Source organism: Leptonychotes weddellii, chromosome X (genome assembly GCF_054177405.1).
Source record: "Leptonychotes weddellii isolate Sample4059 chromosome X, ASM5417740v2, whole genome shotgun sequence".
Lineage (NCBI taxonomy): Eukaryota > Metazoa > Chordata > Mammalia > Carnivora > Phocidae > Leptonychotes > Leptonychotes weddellii.
This window is the reverse complement of record NC_138385.1, coordinates 92,539,017-92,561,866: the sequence shown is the minus strand read 5'-3', so window position 1 is coordinate 92,561,866 and position 22,850 is coordinate 92,539,017. Positions and strand designations below refer to the sequence as shown.

Here is a 22,850-nt window from a genome sequence, read left to right as displayed (position 1 = left end):
GGCCTCTCAGAGAAGAGAAGCCTCCTGCCTTTTCCCCCACTAGATGTAACCAGGGAAGCCCATCGATCTGCTCACTGCCCACAGCATGAAGCCAACTCAGTGTGAGAAGAAACCTGGCCCCGAGGAGCCTGCCTTGCCTCCGGACCTCTGCTGGGCAAGACGGACATTTCTTTGTGACCTAAGCCAGGTTAAGCCAGGGTGAGTGCAGCTTGTAGCCAAGAGACCGTTAACCAGCACAGGGCGTCTGAGAGTGGAGGTGAGGGGTGAGGGAAGCAAGGGGGGAGGGCTGGCCCAGAGGTCAGCTTTGGGGCTTGTGTAGACACACAGGGGCGAGTAGACACACAGAAGATGGTCAAACACAGAACCATAAAAGCAGCTTACATTTAAGAAGTTGGAGAAGAGGAGACAGCAAAATAAAGAAGTATAGTGGGGGTGAGGGGGGCAAAATACAGAGGCACAGAAGGCAAGACAGATGTTTCCAGAAAGAGGCAGTAATCCAACACGCTGCGTGGAGTCAGCCAGAGACGGCATAGAGGAAGAGGTTGGACAGACCCAGGTACAAACCCTGACTATGCCTCTCACTAGAAGCGTGGCCTTGGATAGGTCACAGAACCTCTCCGACCCTCGGCTTTTCTGACTGTAACACGAGGCCAATGCTACCTTTGGCTCAGGGCTGTTAAGAGGATGGCCTAGATGTCTCTGCTACAGCACTGTGCACAGGGTGGGGTGAGCTGACCGCATTTCGCCCCAATTCTTCACCCCTCTCGTAACCTTGCCCTTTGTCACCTGACTTTAGAGTGCTTCCCTGAAAGACAGAGTAGGTTTCCCCAAGCCATGTGACTTGTCTCGGAAAACCAAGTGAAAAGGAAGTAGCCGTGCACCAGTTGGCAGCTCAGGTCTCTAGAGAACTCGGATGTTTCCATCTGCTCTGCCACACCTCCACCTTGCGATGCCGGAGCATGCGAGACACACAGGGCAGTGCCGTCGCCCCAGGCATGTGGCCGAGGGCAAGCCAAAGGCTAGCTGACCTCCAGACGTGGGAGGAAGCCCCAAATCAGAAAAGCCACCCAGCTCGCTTCCAGCTGACCCCAGATTCAGAAGCAATAAATGCTTACTGTTGTATGCCGCTGAGGTTTTGTGGTCGTTTGTCATGCAGCATTACTGGGGCAACAGATAACTGATATAATGCCTGGCACAGCGGAGAACCTCAAAGAATGTTTAAAACACACATGCAGGCAGGATAATGGCTGAAAATCTATTGTCTCAGTCTCCTGTCCTGGTAAGTTGACTGTTATTTCCGTGGACTGTTTCTCCATATTCATCGAGGCCCAGAGGGCAAAAGACATTTGTGAAAACATTTTCCTTTTAGAAGTTTCTAGAAACACTAATTTTAAAGGGCAGCAAGTTTATTCATTTCCTACTTGTTGTAGCATATTTATCTTTAGCTAACAAGTGCAAATGGAAAATAAAGCAGAAGGAAAGCTCTCCTGACACAGAAGTCTCTCACCCAAGCCATCATTCACTCCTCAAAATACACACAATGAAATTGAGACACGGTTACGGAGGTGACACACCAACTGCAATTCTTCATTTTTACAATTTCTTAGCTGATAGTGGGTAGAAGGTATTGGGTATTTGTCATATTATTCTTGATTATTTTTTTATTGTGGTAAAACATACATAATATCCAATTTACTATTTTAACCACTTCTTTTTTTTTTTTTAAAGATTTTATTTATTTATTTGAGAGAGAGAGTGAGAGAGAGAAAGAGCACAAGAGGGGGGAGCGGGAGACGGAGAAGCAGACTCCCTGCCGAGCAGGGAGGCCGATGCGGGACTCGATCCCGGGACTCCAGGATCATGACCTGAGCCGAAGGCAGTCGCTTAACCAACTGAGCCACCCAGGCGCCCTATTTTAACCACTTCTAAATGTACACTGCAGTGGCATTAAGCACATTCACATTATTGTACAACCATCATCACTATCCATCTCCTTCTTTCATCTTCCCAAGCCCGAACTCCATATCCATTAAACACTAAGTCCCCACTTCCCCCCCACCACCCCATCCCCGGGTAACGCCACTCGGCTTTCTGTCTCTGTGAATATGACTATTCTAGGTACCTCATACAGATGGAATCCTACAGTATTTGTCCTTTTATGACTGGCTTATTTTACTTACAATAATGTTCTCAAGGTTCATCCATGTCGAAGCATGTGTAAGAATTTCTTCCTTCTTAAGGCTGAATACTATCTCACCGTATGGATACCACATTTTGTTTATCTATTCATCCACTGATGGACACCTGGGTTGCTTCCACTTTTTGCCTACTGTAAATAATGCTGCAATGAACGTGGGTGTACAAATATCCATTCATATCCCTTCTTGATCCGTTCTATATATCTTTATTAAAACCCTATTTTGAAACTTGAAACATACTAAAAGAAACTCGTCCCCGGGACGCCTGGCTGGCTCACTCGGTGGACCGTGCCACTCTTGATCTCGGGGTCATGAGTTCGAGCCCCACGTTGGGTACAGAGATTACTTAAAAATAAAATCTTAAAAAAAAAAAGAAAAGAAAAGCCGTCACTTAGCTAGCAGTCTTCAGGCATTACCTAACAAAGTTGAGGGGGTGGGACTGGTACCTAGAGTCTGCAATTCAACACAATTTACCATGAATGATTTAATCCTACACCCACTGAAATAAACATGGCGATGAAATGAAAAGCTTTTGGAGGAGACAGGATTCTGAAGCATGCTGAGCTGAATGCAGAATGAATACACAGCTCACCACCCACTCGACCCCACGCAACCAAGCAGAGTAAAGAGCCCGCAATGCCATGCGGTGGGCAAGAATGGGTGGTTTCCCGAAGGCAAAACCCTGTTTTAACTTCACTACTCAATAAAATCACCATAGGGCTTTCTCAGCAAAGAGCCAGAATCCTCTCAAGTTCTCCCAAAGCTTCTGACAGATCATGTGGAAAGCTGATTCATCCAATATATGTTTGTTGGCTGCAGGAGCTCAAATGGGCTGCACAGAGTATGAAGCATGGACCACAATATTCCTTCCTGGGGACCTTGGAAAGGGTTTGAAAGAAAAGAGTGGTATCCTTAAGTTTTTCAATAGTCCAAAAGGCTTATTAGCCAAAATGAGCGTACAGGTTAAAATGCGCAGGACTATCTATAAACAGCACCTTGACCCTAATCTGAAGAACTAGTTATGTGCTAATGAAGACACAGAAATTTGTCATCCAAAGGGTCAAACACTTTTAGAAAGGGTCCTCAGATTAAAAAATACCGGAAATGGGCACCTGGGTGGCTCAGTCAGTTAAGCATCTGCCTTCGGCTCAGGTCATGATCCCGGAATCCTGGGATCAAGTCCTACCATTGGGCTCCCTGCTTGGCGGGGAGTCTGCTTCTCTCTCTGCCTCTCACCCCACTTGTGCTCACTCTCTATCTCTCAAATAAATAAATAAAATATTTTTTAAAAAATACTGGAAACTTCTCAATCTTTCAACTTGCAGAAAAAGAAACAGATGCTTCGAAATGTGAAATGACCTTCCCCAGATGGTTACAGGCTGGGAGAGCTGAGAAGGGCAGGGATGTCTCAGGGGTCCTTCCAACGAGGGCCTCTGAATCATCTGGGCAGAAGTATGAGGGAGAAAAAGAAACACAATGGTTTTCCAGCCTCTACGAACTGACAGTCAAGTTCTAAGCCACTGAAAACAGAGAGGATATTTTTGTCAACTATTATCAAGTCTTGCTGGTGGCCCAGGCCCTATCTGCCTCTGGCCACACACAAGCCAAGGGTTGAAAGGGAGGCCATTCGGGCCTGCATGGTTTTGTTTTGTTTTGTTTCAGCATAAAGCTAACACTCAGCCCTAATACATGATCACTCTCCATTTTCTACTTCAACCTGGGCTTTTGATAGAATGAGTTCATACATCAATATGAACAGATCGATACAGTTCATAATTTATGAAGATGTGGAGGGAGGGAGAGATTGATCCTACAGACCCACCCAACCTATGCCTGCATCTCTTCTTCCTCTCTTCCTTCTTGCTGCCCGGGTTTGGTCATTTTTCAATGCATTAACACCCCCACCCGTGAGGGTCGGCAGGGAGAAAAATTAAATTGCATCCTACATAAGCTTTGCTAATAAAAGATTTACAGTTAAACTGCAAAAACGGTTTCTATGGGTCATCCCTGGATTTCAGTGATCTATGTTATTCCTGTCAAGCCTGCACAAATGTAAATAAAAGCAAATGACACACACGGACATAACCTAGGGACCAGATCCAGGATGGGATGGAGCTTAGAGTAAGTCATCACAGGGAGACAGATGGAGAAGGAGCCAGGGAGAGAGGGAAGGAGGAAAGGAAAGAGGGAAGGAGGCTCTTAAACATGACTGTGAGTTGCACTCGAATTCCATGAAAAAAAGGTCAGAGCCATAGGGCCAAAGTTTAAGAGGAAAGGGCGAAGTATTTTTTTAAGCATACATCTATGCACAAAACAGATAGAGAATTTCCATTCCTGCCTCCTTTCAGTTTGCCTGTCCCTGTCCACAGTGTTGTCAGACACATCAGTAACTCGGTTTCTTTTTCTCTTTGTATAGATATGTCTTATCTTTTATCTCAGTGATTTTGTCAAAAGTAAATTACAAAGGAAGCTAACTTCTTCAAAAGAAACAAGCTACTCCCAGTGATACTATCAAAGAGTTGCTTTAAAGCTTTTGAAAAGTCAAACATAAAACTGATGTCATTTTTTTCCCTAAACAATGTGTTTTTTTTAAAAGATAACTATTAACTGCATGCTTGTGTTCATTTGTTTGCTTTAATCTGTCAAAATAACATGGCCTAGAAAAGGGTCAAAAAGAATAAGGGGAAAAACTCAATAGCAAAACATTCTGGAAATCTGATTTTCCTTTGGAAGGAATGACGATACCAAAGAATCCACCCAAGCTGGCGGTGGGGAAAAGGGAAAGAAGCAAGCGAGAGAGAGCATGTACGAGAGGGCTGGGTGGGGGTGGGGGGAGAGACTGCTCCAGACTTGCAGCATCTCCAGCAACCCACCTGGAGGTGGCTACACAGACAAGTCTTACTTAAACTGAAATCTGAAAACACAGTACTAATCACTGATAATTCATAATAATGGGTTCCTAATGAGGAAAATTAACATATAATCACATAATCCAACCATCTCTTTTGATTAATATCTTCGTGTTCTCTCCCTGACTCTGATGATAGTGATGATAAGCAATCAAATATCAGAGAGGAAGAAACCCAGAAAGGAAGGGAAAGCTAAATCTGGCCCATGTACTCCAACGACAAGGGAAGAGCACACTGCTGATGTAGAATAAACTGAACGCTACACTTCTATCTAGAAAACCTTGGGGAAGGGTGACAAACCAAATACAGATTAAAATGATAACAAAAATGAAAGCTGCTCTTACCCTGGAGATATTCCCCTACTTTCAGCTCATGTTCTACTGGGAAATCGGAAAAATTTCGGCGCCTTCTCTCAAACACAGCTACCCTCATAACTTAATTCTCCTTTCAAACTGGTTCAAATCGCCTCCATTGGAAACCTATTTGGCTTTCTCACTCTCTGCTAATGGCCCATTATCAGGCTGAGAGCTAGATTTAGTAGTTATTCTCATAATCCACTTTCCAAAACAGACCCTTAATAAGTCTTCTCTCTCCCTCGGCACTCAGTAACCAAGACAATTTCTCTGAATCACAGAATTTCAACAGCTTTTCCTTAAATATATAACTTAATATAAAGCTATTCTCCCTCTGGTACTTTTCTTCCCAGTAACTCACTTCTCAAAGGGCTAGGGTGTTTGAGTACAAGTACATACTTCCATCCGAGAATTAAAGTTGGCTCCAACATGAATACAATATGTCCTCTTCCTTCAAGGAGCTTATAATCTAGTAAAAAAGAATCTAACTTTAAACATGGATACATACACACACACACACACACACACAAGAATATAAGTGTATTAATAGAATAAAATGCACCTACAAGTGTCTAAAAATCATTTCAGATCAGCCATTCACTAAGGCTTTCTGGAATGCTATTATTCATATTACTGCTTATGTTTTTCTGAGGTGAAGGCTGCACGAGACCTTCCATGTCCGCCTTTACTGCTGCAACCAGTGAGTCATTTCATTTCTTCCCGCCTTGGTTCCCTCATATTTAAAATGGACCTATGACGATGCTTCTCTCCCCACCCCACAATTCATGGTTAGCCCAAGATGCAAATGAGTCTTTCAGTCCCTCTCTACATATACAAACTGCAAAGCTCTATCCAAGCTAAGGAATTTTTGTTTATAAAATGTCATTTGTGGGGCGCCTGGCTGGCTCAGTCAGTTGAGCGTCTGACTCTTGGTTTCAGCTCAGGTCATGATCTCAGGGTCGTGAGACTGAGCCCTGCGTCGGGCTCCACACTCAGTCTGCTTGAGATTCTCCCTCTTCCTCTCCTCCTCTCCACCCCCCGCTCTCTCTCTCTCTCCCTCTCAAATGAATAAGTAAATCTTCAAAAAAATAAAAATAAAATGTCATTTGTTCAAATATAGCATTTTGTAATTTCTTCTCATCCACCTTCTGAAAGCTACGGACTGATAAATACTATCAATTCCCTCAATATTGAAGGGGAACATTTTTCAATTAACAAGAGTGTTAGTGCCACTAAGAGCTATTATAACATAAATATTCAAAAGTTAAATTCTTCTGTGGATCAGTGATAAGAAAAAAAACAAGAGGGGGAAAAGATTCTATTTGCAAAAGCCAACAATAACCTCAATCTATGTAGGAATGACATAAGGAGTAAGCAAGACTGCGCAAATACAACATTAACTGACACTTGACTAAACAGGGTAATGCCCTATGTCACTGGATCACTAGAATGAGCTGTTTAGTATTCAGGAGGGATGTACATTTTAATTTGGTGATATAGTTGCAAGAATTGGTCCACTATAATGTCTGCAGAAGAGAGGCAAGGGAGAGAAAAGGGTTTCATTTACGCATTGTACATAACGACATTTTACATGACACAATACAAAACTGTTAAACAAAAGAAGTTGGGGAAATGTCAATTCTTTCTAAATTGATGTGCAATTTTAATGTAATTCAATTCCCAATCCCAGTGGGATTTTTAAAAACTTGGTAACAGGGGTGGCTGGGTGGCTCAGTCAGTTAAACGGCCAACTCTTGATTTCGGCTCAGGTCATGATCTCAGGGTCCTGGGATCGAGCCCTGCCTCTGCACTCAGCAGGGAGTCTGCTTGAGGATTCTCTTTCCCTCTCCCTCTTCCCCTGCCCCCTCTCTCACTCTAAAATCAATAAATAAATCTTTAAAAAATTTTAAAATTAAAACTTGATAATGTAATTTTAAAATAAACAAGTGAGAATAGCTAAAATATTTTTGAAAATGGGAAGTGATAACAGAAGGACAAAAGCCATACCACATATTAAAATGTACTATAAAGCCACAATAAATGCAAGCTGGTGCAGCCACTCTGGAAAACAGTATGGAGGTTCCTCAAAAAGTTGAAAATAGAGCTACCCTACGACCCAGCAATTGCACTACTGGGTATCTACCCCAAAGATACAAATGTAGGGATCCGAAGGGGTACATGCACCCCAGTGTTTATAGCAGCAATGTCCACAATAGCCTAACTATAGAAAGAGCCTAGATGTCCATCAACAGATGAATGGATAAAGATGTGGTATATATATACAATGGGATATTATGCAGCCATCAAAAAAAAAAAAGGAATCTTGCCATTTGCAACAACGTGGATGGAACTAGAGGGTATTATGCTAAGCGAAATAAGTCAATCAGAGAAAGACAAGTATCATATGATCTCACTGATATGAAGAATTTGAGAAACAAGACAGAGGATCATAGGGGAAAGGAGGGAAAAATGAAACAAGATGAAACCAGAGAGGGAGACAAACCATAAGAGACTCTTAATCTCAGGAAACAAACTGAGGGTTGCTGGAGTGGTGGGGGGTGGGAGGGATGGGGTGGCTGGGTGATGGACACTGGGGAGGGTAGGTACTATGGTGAGCACTGTGAACTGTGTAAGACTTACGAATCACACACCTGTACCCTTGAAACAAATAATACATTTTATGTTAATTAAAAAAAATTTTTTTAAAGAAACTACAAAAAAAAAAAAAGAGCCACAATAGTTAACTATATTGATGCAAGAATAGTGAGACAAATTAATGGAACAGAAGCAAAAGTCCAGAAAAAAATGCCCTAATATATACAATAACATATGATAAATGAGATATCACAATCAATGGGAGAAGGGCTGGATTATTCAATAAATGGTCCCGAAAAAGTGGCTATTTTAAAATAAAAATCAATTTGCATACTAACTGTATACTATACATTAAAATTCCATAGATTAAAAATTAGAAGTATAAAAATGAGGCCAGTATAAAGAAGAAGAAAAATTAGGTGAGAATTTATTCAGGGAAATAATGAAAAAATCCAACACATGAATCTGTGTAAAAAAGTACTATTTCTGTACCTCAAAATCAGCTGTAAACAAAATGAAAAGCCAACCAAGTGGGAAGCACAATTTGCCAGAAACGACAAAGGAATAATACACTAATCAGTAAGAAAAATATAAAGACCTCAATATGAGAGCAAAGAATACAAACAAATGACAGAGGAAAGAAAATGTGCAAGAACTCTGTTAATCAAAGAAATTCAAGCTTGAAACACTAATAAGCACTCTTCTCACTTCTAGTGGTGATGTAAATTGGTACAACCCTTCAAGAAATCAACTTCATAATAGTGGCTTAAAGTGCCATAAAATATATACATGCTTTTGTCTGGTAATTCGACATCTAAGAATCTTTCGTAAAGAAATCATCAGAGCTGCAGAAAAGATTTATGAGCAAAAATAGCCAGCACCAAGTTACAATGGCAAGAAAAATTGGAAACCTAAATGGATTCTTTCCTTTCCAACAGAGGCTCTCTCTATGAAGCACAGAATTTAGAATATGAGAGGTTTGCCTTTTGATTTACAGGGACTCTCTCCTTTCTTCTCAAGAAATGAACAATAGAATGCCACAGTCAGTTTTCTACCATTCTCAAATCAATTCTCTAATATTTAGGTCATCCCAGCAAAATAGTGTCTTTTTGATCCCTCAGACTCACTATCTCCTAGGCAACTGATTGAAGAAAAATATAAAGCTTCACTGAGAAACATATAATTTTTAAAGACTTGAATAAACAGAATGACACATCTTGTCCTTCAGCTGGGAGGGGGTAGTGGTAGGGGATGTGAAAGGGAAAGAGACAGACAGACAGACAGACAGACAGGCACAGCCAGATAGTGCATTTTAACACCACTTTGTGTGGTGATCTTTAAAAAAAAAAAAACAACAACAAAACAGCTTTATTGAGATATAATTTACATGCCATAAAATTCACCCATTTTAGGTGTGTGATTAAATGATTTTTCTAGAGTTACAGAATTGTGTGACCATCACAGCAGTGTAATTTTGGAACACTTCCATCACCCCAAAAAGGAACCTCTTGCCCATGAGCAGTCACTTTCCATTCTGACACCCAGCTCTGGGTAAGCACTAACCTACTTTCCATCTCTATGAATTTGCCCATTGTGGATACTTCATATAAATGGCATCATACAACATGTGATCTTTAGTGTCTGGCTTCTTTAATTTAGCATCATGTTTTCGAGGCCCATCCATGTGGTGGCATGTATTGGTACTTCACACCCTTTTATTGCCGAATAATATTCCACTGTGTGGATAAACCATATTTTGTTCATCTGTTCGGTCGATGGACATCTGGGTTGTTTCCATTTGGGGGCCATTATGAATCATGCTGCTGTGAACATTAGTATACAGGTTTGTACGTGGACATATGTTTTCATTTCTCTTGGGTATGGAATGCTGGGCCATGTGCTAACTCTCTACTTAACAGCTTGAGGCATGGCCAGACTTTTCCATATCAGCTGCACCAGTTCACATCCCCACAAGGAGTGTATAAGTTGTTCATAGCATTCCCTCACAAGCTTTTTAATTTCTCAAGGATTGGCAGTGAGGTCCCCTTTTTAATTCCTCATATTAGGATTTTTAAACCTTCTCTCCTTTTTTTTTCTTAATCAGTGTTAGCTAAAGTTTATCAATTTGTTGACTATTTCAAAGAACCGAGTTTTGATTTCAGTAATTTTCTGTATTTTCCTATTCTCTATTTCACTTATTTCCACTCTAATCATTATTTCCTTCTTTCTGCTTGCTTCAAGTTTAGTTTGCTCTTCTTTTTCTAGTTTCTTTTTAAAATATTTTTTATTAAGTAATCTCTATGCCCAGCATGGGGCTTGAACTCACAACCTTGAGATCAAGAGTCACATGCTCCACCAACTGAGCCAGCCAGTGTCCCTCTTTTTCTAGTTTCTTAAGGTGGAAAGTTAGGTCACTGACAGTCCCACTTCGGGCAGATACCCAAAGTTAACGAGATCACTATCTCAAAGAGATACCTGTACCCCCGTGTTCACTGCAGCATTATTCACCATAGCCAATACATGGAAACAACCTAAGCATCCAGCAAGCAATGGATGAATGAATAAAGAAAACGTCATACATGCGTGTGCGTGCAGCACGTGTGCACATACACACACACAATGGAATATTATTTACCCATAAAAATAAGGAAATCCTGCCATTTGTGACAATATGAATGAAACTTGAGGGCATTATGCTAAGTAAAATACGACAGAGAAAGACAAATTTTGTATGTTCTCACAATAACAACAACTAAAAAAAAGGTAATTATGGGAGGTGAGGGATGTGTTAACTAACCTTATTGTAGAAATCATTTCACAATACATACATGTATCAAATCATCACACAACCCACATCTACACAATGTTATATACATATATCTCAGTGAAGCTGGGGAAAGAAGAGAAAGTTGGGGTATTGATTTGAAATGTTTTCTTTTTGAATACAGGCATGTACAGCTGTGATTTTGCTCTAAGCATTGCTTTAGCTATATGCAGTCGATTGCTGGAGATTTTGTTTTCATTTTCATTCATTTCTAAATATTTCAAAATTTCCCCTAGGGATTCTTTGACCCACTGGTTGTTTAGGAGTATATTGTTTAATTTCCATATATTTTTGAATTTCCCAAATCTCCTTCTGTTGTTGATTTCTAGTTTAATTCCAGTATGGCTGAAGAACATACTCTGTATGATTTTAATCCTTTGAAATTTACTGAGCCTTCTTTTATGGCCTAACATATGGTCTATCCTGGAGACTGGTCCATGTGCATCTGATCACTGGTGGCTTCATGGAAACAACACTTCATTATTATTGTCCATAAATCTGTAATTTCTTCCCAACATTCTGGAGTCATATCAGCAGTTTAATAACACTTATCAGCACTTTTAAGAACAACTACTACTGTATTCAGTGACTCCTGGTTCACTCTCTCACCACCCTCTGCCCCAGGCTTCATTCTCTTTCCTCATTTTTATCCTGATAATTTCCCTGAGGGAATTAACACGAGTAGTCTCCTTATTTTACAGATGGGAAAACAGTATGAGACTTGCCTAAAGGCCCACAGGAACTTTGGGGGTGCAGCAGAAGTGGGGACTGGAGCCCGCCAACAGCCATTCTTCCTGCAACAAGGCCATACTACCACTGAGCTTATTCAGGTCTCCAGGAAACTACAAATGGAACAAGCAGTTCAGTCCTCAAATGTGCTTCCTTGAGTGAGTGTGCGCGCATGCACACACACACACACACACACACACACAGAGGAAGTTTCTGACTGTTCTCTCTTTCCCTTCCTGGTTGGGGACCATGACGGTGGTCCACCTGACACTGCAGCTGGGCGCTCTGTCGGCCTGACCACGGGTTAGGGAGGTAGGGCCAGGAAATGTCTTCGTTGTTCAGGGCACAATGGTCCCACAGCCTCACAAGCACAAAAAAGCCATGAATCCAAAGACTAAATTGAAGCTGCAGGTAACATCAGGGGGACCAGGCTGTGACGACAGACCAAAAAGTGTAATTAGAAGAAACCAAGGAAACTACAGGAGAAAAGGCTCCTTTTCCAGGGCTTTGTAAAAGTGAAGACAGTTGCTGTCCCAATACAATACCTCTAATTAATTACCTTTAATTAATCTACCAGCTCTCTACCTGGAATAATCTCCCTTTGGAAAAGAAAATCCCATGTGGGCCTTAGCTAAGTTCAGTCCCCCAGATCAGAGGGGTGTCCTTTCAGGCCCCCTGGGCAGAGGTTCCATGTCCTCCTTCCTGGCATGTCAACAAGAGGGTCCCTGCACCAGGCCGAAGGCTGGGACACTTTCAGGGACCTTAGCCACTGCAGGAATCCTAGATTCCAGAACTCTAAATGGCAGGCTATGTGGGTTTTCCTCACAGCTCCACAAGCGGGTTCATTACCTGAACTCAAAATGGCAGCCTCTTTCACTAATAGGAGGTGAGAGCAACCAAACCTCTTCTTTATGCCCAATCAGGGCTTTAATGGTATCAAAGAGAGCTAAGATTCCCCGTTTTCAATCGAAGCAGGTAGAGAAGGTGAGGGGACTCTCCTAACTATATGGGACTACTGTTTCGTCATCATAAAATCCTCCCCTGGAATCCCAGCTCCATCCTGACCCAAGTCCCAGGTAGAGCTGGCCTTGCGTTCCCTGGGCCGGCCCCCTCAGCCCACTTTTCCTGCCAAAGCCCAGCCTAGGCACTCTTTGACACAAGGACCCAAGAAATGATCAAGAGAAAAAAAAATCCCTTTCAGCTTGTCACTTGAAAACTTCCCAAAAGGATTGGTTTTCAAGTTTTAGATCCGGGGAATGTTCTCCCAGCATCGCCCAACTTGTGTTTTCACGGCCGCGGGCTTTAGAGGCTTCATGAGTCTCTCTCACAGCGCCAGCAGGCCACTGCCACACACTCATTTGAACATTCTCTGTGCAAGGGTGGATCCGAAGATGGTCCCAGAGATGCTTAGACAGCTCCTTGCCCTGCATTTTCAAGTCCTGCTCATCCTAACTAGTATTCAGTAAAATGCGGTCCGCCGGTCAAACAGAAGCGGGTTTCCTTAGCAGAGGACCTCTGAGAGCCTGCGACACGCTACGGTGCTTGTCAGTCTTCTAAGAGGGTGTTAGTGCCGGCAGTCGTAGCCAAAATTCATGCGTCCAGAGAGCCAGTTTTCTCTCCCTTTTTGTCTCCTTCTCTCTCTCTCTCCGTCCCCCTTTTGTGAATATTTTGCAGGGCCATAATTCTGTGCAATGAACACTGGGAAACACTGGCCTGGTGTCTATCTGAGCATGTCACACGTTTTGCATGGCTTCCTCTCTAGTAGGTGAAAATATACAATAGTACCCCTTTTAGAACATGCCTTCGACAGACAAACTTGGGCCCCCAAGGTCCAACTCAGAACTGGTGAAAATAAGCACTGCGTACAATGGGGCTATGTGGTTGGTCAGCACTGGCCTCGGAGCCTGGTGTGTTGGAGGGAGGCTGCATAATTCTAGCATTCTGTACCAAGTGAATTGTAAACGACTCTGTAACATGAGAAAACTGCAGCCATCCCAATTATATGGACTCTCTGCTTTTAAAAGATACTTAAGGCTTCAGGCCAGCAATGTAAAAATCAAAGAAAAAAGTCAGCTTTACAAGTGGGTTATGCACTATGCACTGTTTGAAATTCCAAATGCTTTTTCTCATAGAAACAAAGTCATAAGTGGTGATTAAGTTCTCAGACTAACTCACAATGTAGCTAAAACACATCTGCAATGTCATCAACTAACAAAACCCAAAAAACAATGAAATTAAAGAAGAAACATTTTTATTTATCAAGAATACTAATGCTCGGTGGAATACCCAGAGGGGGGAGTATGGTGGGGTAGGGGTGGGTGGCCCACGCCAAGGCAAGAAGGGGCTTCCTGTAGAGAACTGACAAATGATAATGAAGCCAGCAAAGCCAGTAGGCTCTTTATTTCACCACCTGCTGACAACTGAAAACAACATCAGTCACAAAATATTGCTCCTTTCAGGAAAACTGGCTTCAACGAGATGTAAAGAAGTAGTTAGGGGTACCTGGAGCTACCTCGTAAGACTCTGGCTTACCTACAGGAATTTTAGTGGACTTCTTCACTGTGTTCAAATTAATATCTACACCTAGAGTCATGCCTACAGGAGACCTTTTTTTTTTTTTTTCCACGCATATCAACAATGATCCTGGTCAGTGGGGGTGTAACAGATGGGACAAGGATGGGGAAAGGGATTCTATGAGTTCAATAAAGAAAAATTAGAAGAGAAAGGAAAGGAGCTAAGGAGAACACACGTGTAATGTGAGAAGCTGTGGGTCTAAGATGGAATGGCAGGAACTGAGAACACTAAAATTCAGAGGAACCAAAGGCATTTCCCCCAGGGAGAAAAGGTGGGCAGGAGGAGGGGTTTCCTCGGAGAGCCACCAGGTGGAGCCACCACCACAAAACCACTCCGTGGCTGTCCTCTGGATGCACTTGGGTGGAAACCCAGCAGGAACGCCGTGGAAGTCTAAATCAGTAATTATTCCAGGGGACACTAATTCCTCTAGTGTTATACACCGTGGAACCAGGACACAGAGATTGAAAGGAGATAAATATAATACAAGAAAATTTCTTCAAACCAAGTTTGTCAATGACCCACATGCAAAAATGTATGGAAAATGGAAACAACACCCACTTGGAACGGCCGTTTCCACCCATTTCACCACCATCCCTAGATCCAAGAGGCAGTATTACTCTGATAAGAAAGTAAATAGGGGTAACATACTCTAACATCAACTGCTGGTCCCACGGAGCCAATAACACAGGCTCCCAAGAGAACCCATCAGTAATGCTGCCAGGGATCAATTACTTTACAAAACCTCTTTATGGTCCCTTTACTCTCCAACTTTCAAGAATGAAGGCCCCCTGGGAAAGAAGATGATAAATGCACACACCCAAACATTTACACGGATGTATGTATTATTGAATGGCTATAATATTATATCCATCCAGGTTCGCTGCCACGTGTCCAGCTTTATTTTCATCTCCCCATGGGAAAGACCAGCTCAGGTGATAGCCAAGAGCTTCCACGCAACAGTAACACCGTCTCTTAACTTCTTACTCTTCCATCTGCCCATAAAAGCCAGCAATTTAGGTAAGGTCAACAGGTAATGCGGAGAGTTGACAAAAATCTGACCCAACATGCCACATTTTCAGATCCCTAGGTAACCAGGGTAATCTACATTTGTTTCTCCGACAGGAAATTTGAAAGGAAAAAAGTCTTGTTTCTATAAACAGATTCCCAGATCTCGCATCCACCTTAAACGACAAAGCACTGGAAAACCAAAGTCGTTGACATTTTCTTTGTTAAAGACACACTTTTTCCAACCTTTGTTTACAGTTTCATTTCAAACAAAGAGCCCACACCGTATCAAGGGAACCAGGCCACCTCCTTGGAGCCAACCCAGAGTTCCACGGCAGCACGTGCATGTTCGCGCGCACGCGCACTCATGTCCTGACAAACAAGCCAACACATACCTTGAGAACGTTACTCTGAGGAGCCAAGTAAATGCTAAAGAAATGACAGCTTAAAAAAATGTTTCCCCTTCAGTAGAGACAGGGGAGGGAGGTCACTACGGCCAGATCTGTTCAGGGATTGGAATGACTAGTGCTGGGAGAAAAGAAAGATAAACATTCGGTACAATTCTTCTGACAGCTACAGGCAGCAGACCAAAATGGAGAGCCCTTCCGTGTGGCAAACACGAGGCCCATATTATGCTGGGGGGGCGGGGCATGTATATATCACCCATCCACACACAGAATGAATTCTGAAGAATTTCTGCATTAACTTTTAAAGCAACAATGTGTCACCAGAGGCAGAGCAGCTGTTGGCCTCTCTGTTAAGGACAACTTTTGAATGAAACCTGTCTGAAGGACTAAATACACGCAAAATGAGGCCACAGAGTCATGTTCTACAATCCAAGTCCTATCCACGTAGCAACTCCGAGAGCAACCCTCCCCCAGCTCAACTTGAATCTCATCTTGTAGCATCAGGGCTAGATCTGTTCCAAACAACATCTTTGAGACCATCAGATCTTCCTGCATTAATCCCTAGAAGGGGCAGTAAAATGCAAATGCACAACAAACCTTAAATAAAGATGGTAAAAGCAGTTTATCTTTCAGAAGGCAGATGCCAAAGTAGCAGAGCGATTTAAAAAGATGATTATAAAAGACATTTTGTATCAGGAGAGCATAACAATAATAATAATAATAGCAAAGAATAATAAATGTGCAAAATACAATAGAGACTTACCAAACACTGAATTCATGATAAACTGGAAATAGAAACAAGGACACATAAAGCCAACCAGAAACCCGTGGAGTGGCTTCACATTCAGAACGACAGAAGTAAATAAGAGACATATCCCCATCTTGCCCATCTTGCCATAAAAAAGATTTAAGAAATGTACACCACTTTCTTAACATTTCCCAAGGATTACAACAGACTGCAAGGGCTTGCAGGCAGGACAGGCTGGTGTTCTTCTAGGCCTTCTACCTGTCCCAGCACCAAGCACAGAGCCAGGCCTGCCGCAGGCACACAGTAACCGTGCACCGTTGAATGTTCATTAGGATGCACATGAAAGCGGGGAAGGAACAATATCCCAAATCCTGGGCGGCAGGGGGGGTTCTGAGAGAGACAGCTTCCCCCGTGAGGTCTGCTAACGATGCAAAAACTGAGGAACTAGAGCCCTGAAATAGAAGCTGGTCCTTACAAAGGCCAGTGTGGTATCCGTTACAGCCTGGACACTGAACCTGTCACATAAAGAAAGTTGGTTGGGAAGCCCTTCTGAGGATGAAACCAAATGATTTTTTCTTTCCTTTAATTCAAGTAGAAATGGACAAAATCCTCCTTGCTCATTTTCAAGTTATGTATTTAATGTATTTGCTGTTAACTGTTAAAATGTCCACTTTGTTCAGTTTTTCTTTTAAACTCAAGGTTTGAATGTTTTTTTCAAAAAAAATTCCTCCATATATCAATATTTCAATTTAGGAATGTGCATCAGTCTTCTATATGGGTTTATTGAGAGAAGAAACAAAAGAATAAATCATTCTCAGAAGGAAACAGACAACCTTTTTCTATCTGGTTCATGAGAATGTCATTTGGCTCCAAGAAAAATTTTCAGATTTTCTGGCTACAATTTGTCAACATTCTGGAGTGTGGGGTAACTGCAGGATATACAACATCCATGCTGCAAGCGTAAGTGAAAAAATGACTTCTTACTCCTTGGGAAAAGCTTGTTTTAAATGGCAATCTCCTTCACTGGGACTCGGGTAAAGCCCGGAGACATGGCCAGGGGTGCGAGCGGACACAGATGTCCTTAGAGCCCTAATGCCTGGAACGTATAGCTGGCGGCAGCCAGGCCATCTGGAGGAGCTGTTCTCGCTCTCTCTCTCTGCCTGTCTTTCTCAATTTCAGTCACATCTTTTTCTCAAATGAAAAGCACGTGGAATCATTCCAGTACCTCCCCAAATCAACTCTGTAGAAATTTGCAAAGGTTAAAGTTGAAAACTGAAACTAGTCAGCCCCCAAACGGTTTCCATGGTCCTGGCCTTTTCTCAGGGCTATTAGTAGCTTCCTTCACAAACCTAGGGTGGTTCCTGACCTTATTTAGGGGCCTGGGGAGGGCGAGCTCACCCCACACTGTGACGTAGTACCACCCACTTGCCATTGCTGCAAAGTGAGGCATGTCCCCAAACCTCTGGCCACAACTGGGCAAACTTCTTCAGCTAAGTCTATCTCAAGTTCAGGACCCAGTGAAGTAGTTCAGTATCAGACCCATAACAGATTTTGATCTTTCTTTATTAAAAGAAAAAGAACCTGTGTTAATTCTATTAAATTCTCACAGGGTCCAAGGCTGACTCACAAGGTGGACTCATATACCCCATGAGGGATCCCGTGTTAATGAAACAAAGCAGCCTGTTACTAAACTCTAAAAAGAAACTTCCATTCATAACAACAGCAACAGACAAAAACATCAAGAAATTTCTAGGGACAAAGCTTGGTGGAAACAAAGAAAAGGAGAAGACCTGGGTCATTTACAATAACTCATAAAATTTGAAAAATTAGTTGGATGGAAGTGTTTACAAGTAACCAGAATCATCCCACAGATTTAGCCTCTGATCCTTGTTTTAAGGGGAAAAAAAGTGGTTTTTCATTGATTTGGGGTGGGAAAAAAATGTAGCTTTTGAGCCCAGCACAATGAACTATTTATCTGGCCTGACAAGGCCAATCAATCCACCCCGCTGTTTATTATAAGGAGTAGTAGGATACTGTTAGTATTGACGGGTGGGGGCAGGGCCAAACACGGCACTGGCCCTGGGTACACAATGCTTCCCTTCAACTGGAAATTGATGTTTGGCCCAGGTGACCTGGGGGTCAGTGTGAAGCCTGGGACAGAATGAAGATGGTATTTTATGTGTTTCGTATTTAGAGAACGACTCCAATATGCTAAGGTCTCAGATCCACTGGTCATAGTCAGGCTGTGGGTCTAAGGTGGACACTTAAGAAAGGAACGTCCCTCAGTATGTGCCCCCCCCCCCCACCGTTAGTACCTTTTTCTGGACCATGACAAATTCCAGGGAGGACCTCAGAGGCCAGATTTTTAGTTGTAAAGAGGCAATTATCTGAAAAGTTGGATTCCTTCTTTGATTTAAAGTTCTCAGATAATTTTTACCCAACTCATCTGGATAATTACCTTAATTCCTTAACTTAATTAAGTCCTTATCTTATTAAGATAATTAATTACCTTAATTCTCTTATTTACTTTGTAAAAGCTGGGCTGGCAGGGGAAACCTTGCTACTGGTCCCCATGTGTGTGCCCTTCCTTGGCTCACTGACCCAAGAAGCATGAGGAGGAACAAGAGGGGCTCGGAGCAGCAAGCAAGGGTTGGGAATATAGACGGACCCACTGACTTCTAGCTCTCTGAAACCCAGAAGGGCAGGCCTCAGTTCTGGAGCTTATTTGCAAGAACGCAGGAGGCACTTCAGGGGACGACTATAGTTTTCCAGGAAAGTATGCTTCATTCTTAAAATGGGAAACCCCCTGCATTGGTAGGATGGGCTTTAAAAAAAAAAAAAAGAAAGGAAACAAGAAAAGAAAGAAAATCCTATAGCTGCTAACCAGCGTGGGCCTCCAGCCAATACTTAATCTGAATAATTCAAAAAAGGAAATGTAACCCAGGGCAGCTGGAGGGGGCAGAGGAAGAAGCAGGAAGGAAGAGAGACACAAAGCTAATGTCTCAAGCACTATGATCAATGGACAGTTTATTGGACAAATTCTTATGCTGTCTAAATTTTATGAAAGATTAGCTGTTCTTCCCTGTGGTTATGTAAACTTGCCTTCTTTTTTCCTCTTAATGGAACTCTTTGCTAATACATTTCCTGCTGCTGCTTTTGAACAGCTCTATATTTCTCTTTAAGGAAGTAATCAGCCGGTGAAAAGCCGGCCACTGAACGCTAACCTGCCCTGGGCACGCTCCGTGTGAGCCCGGCCCGATGCGCGGTGAGCGCAGGGGCAGGAAAAACCGAGGAAATCTAGTGCGACCACGGTAGAAGTGGGTCGAGTCCTCTCTGCGATCTTACATTCTCTCTCCTGTCATCTCAAACAACGGTGTCACAAAGGACGGATATGGGAGAAAACAAGACCCCAACAAGCTAATACCTGACAATCTGCCTTGAGGTCTCAAAATAGGCAAACAAGATGGTTAAAGTTCCCTTGGTTGGAGGCAGGTATGAGCTCTTTCTGTGCACACACTGCCTCCTAAACCAAGAGAGACAAGGTTTGTGTTTGGGAGCCCAGCAGGTAGAGAGAAAGACCCTGATAAAGCCTGCCCTTAAAAATAAAAAGAGAGCATGGCCAGACGCACATAGCTCAGCGTGCACCACAGCATTCTCTAAAGTCACCTTTCATCCATAAAAATAGATGTGAAAGTGAAAGCTAACGTCCTAGAAAAATCATCATTTGCAAATTTAGTCTACTTTCTCATTGTGAAAAAATTGTATTCGTTCCCTTTATTATAGTTATTACATTGTTGCTCGCTCTGTGTGTGTGTGCACGCATGTGTGTCCAAATTTATACAAAAAACCAAAAGGGCAAATGCCATGCAATTTTTCAGCAATTCAAAATTTGACACAGTTCACCGGGAAGTTTCCAGTTTGGGTTTGTGTGTGGGGAGAGGGCTTGTTCTTCTTTTCCATACCTCTCTTATTGGTTCTTAGAATTGTTTCAGAAGATAGCAAAGCATTTCCGCTGGACACTTCGTGCATGGGCTTTTCTGGAGCTTTGCTGGAGAGAGGGTCTTTCTTCATTTCTTTCTTTATTTCCTGTGAGGATAAAAGGAAAACAAGACTGTTGTTTGAAATTTTAAAATGGCTCTTTGGCTATTTTAAGCTTCAACTTTCTGGGAATGAACTCTAATGACCTCAACTCAGTATAACATGATGTGTGAAAAATACCATTTCTTTTGTTGTTGTGGCTTGTTTTCCTTACATTTATTACTGAAGCACCTGCTCCTGTAAAGTAAAATGACGTCCAACATGGTGACATGACCTTATGTGACTATGACCATTTCAAGTGACCAGGAAGAGAATGAGTGATAATGAAGGCCACTGCACAGCTCGAAGTGACAGCCTGTCTTACTTTTTGAACGATAACAAGCTTTGGCCAAGGAGAGTCACCCCCTAAAAGCCTTCTGGTTTCTATCCTTCCCAACAGGGGTTTAGAGAAATATATTCTCAAATCACCATTGTCCCCAAATTATGTTAAACCCCAAAGAAGGGGACTTAAGTTCATTTACACTCATCAAGTTCCTCTGGCTCTCTATTTAGCTCTTGACAAAAATGTAAGGATGACAAACAGAGATAAAGACCATCATTCTAGGCCAGGGGTCAGCAAACTACAACCCACCACATGTTTTTATAAATAAAGTTTCATTACAACATGACCACCTTCATTCACTGAAGAATTTTCTAAGGCTGTTATGATGGCAGAGCTGAGTATTTGGAACAGACATCAAAGCATAAAATACCTGACCCTTTACGGAAAAAGTTTGCTCTGGCTGGTCTCTTATCAAAGATCCATTAAGGGGGCACCTGGGGGGCTCGGTTGGTTAAATGTCTGCCTTCAGCTCAGGTCATGATCTCAGGATCCTGGGATTGAGTCCCGTCTCCAGGTCCCTGCTCAGTGGGGAGCCTGCTTCTCCCTCTCCCCTGCCCCTCCCCGCTGCTTGTGTGCTCGCTCTATCTCAAATAAAAAAATAAAATCTTTTTTAAAAAAAGAAGATCCATTAAGATACAGAATTTAGGGGCGCTTGGGTGGCTCATTCGGTTAAGTGTCTGCCTTCGGCTCAGGTCATGATCTCAGGGTCCTGGGATGGAGCCCCTGCATTGCATAGGGCTCCCCGCTCAGTGGGGAGCCTGCCTTTCCCTCTCCTTCTGCCCCTACCCTTGCTCGTGCACACTCTCTCTCTCAAATAAATACATAAAATGTTTTTAAAAAGATACAGAATTTAAAAACCTGATGGCTGAGACAATTACTTCAAATTACTCTAATAATTTACAAAATTATTTTCAAAAAGCATCAATAGCTCGAAATGATAGTAACTCACCAACTGCAGGTCTGGAGCAGAGGGTTACTGGGCTTGTCTGAACCCATGATTAATTACACCAACACGGGAAAAAGCGAAAGCTAAGGGGCTAGACCCAGAGCATGGCTGAGTGGCAGGAAGGGCAATGTGTTCTTTAGGAAGAACATGGGGCAAGAAATGGGGATGGGCTCCTTCTATGGAATAAACATGAAGACAGCCAATTAGGTAGGGGGCTGAGATTCAGCCTGGGCAGAGGGCAGAGGCAGAAAGAAAGGAACGAAAGCTTGTCAAAACATAGCCACTGGCGAGCAGCTTCCTACACACCCGGGTCTTAGTTACCGTATCCAGTTCTCCAGTTGCTGGCTCAGTTCACAACAGCCTCGCCCTCTCTCCCTCACCAGGGCCCCACCGGAAATCAGCAACTGTGGCTGGCACTTTGCTGGGCTGAGAGTTTCAGCTGGCGTCTCAGGGCAACCCAGCACAAAGCTGTGTACATGCGTGTGTATGTACAGGGACTCCCACCTCAGCAGCCACGGCACCTGCTAGAACAGCAGTTGCAGGGGGTTTCTGTAGCCTCACAGGCAGATGGCATCAGGGGACAATCTGCAAACATTGCCCGCCTGAGCCGCATGACGGGATGCTTTCTTAATGATGGCTGCCAGACTGCTATGGCTTGAGAAGTCAAGAAAACAAGCCACCATGGGGGCTCATTCCCCAGAGCTTGCTTCTTTGGGGGTAGAACAGTTGCTCAAACCTCTCTTTCCACTGCAGTGTGGATATGACTGTGCACACACAAATTTCCCAGCTGGACACAATATCCACGGTGATTCAACATCCAAGGTCGCCAAGGGCTAATTCAGAGAAATTCAGCGGGTTGCGGGCAACATGTCAAGCATTTGCTTAGCACTAACAGCTAAAGGCACGCAGTTGGGGGAATGGTGAGGGAGGAAAAAATGTTTGATAGACTGAAGTGATCACTGGAGAGAACTTTAGAAGTGTGATTGGTTTCTGTTTGTTCGTTTGTCTGTCTGTCTGTCTGTCTTTAAGTAATCTCTACATCCAGCGTGGGGCTCAAACTCAAGACCACGAGATCAAGAGTCACACCCTCCAGTGACTGAGCCAGCCAGGCACCCCTAGAAGCCGTGATTGTTAAGAACACT

General features: G+C 42.9%; 1 protein-coding gene across 1 annotated transcript in view; it reads right to left on the bottom strand.

The window, feature by feature from the left end:
* The window catches only part of SH3KBP1 (SH3 domain containing kinase binding protein 1), a 324,512-nt gene that overhangs the window by 168,990 nt on the left and 132,672 nt on the right, over positions 1-22,850 (bottom strand). Inside the window, exon 3 of the mRNA XM_081807974.1 lies at positions 20,305-20,428. Within this exon, the coding sequence (XP_081664100.1) occupies positions 20,305-20,428 (124 nt within the window). The remainder of the gene's footprint in view (positions 1-20,304; positions 20,429-22,850) is intronic.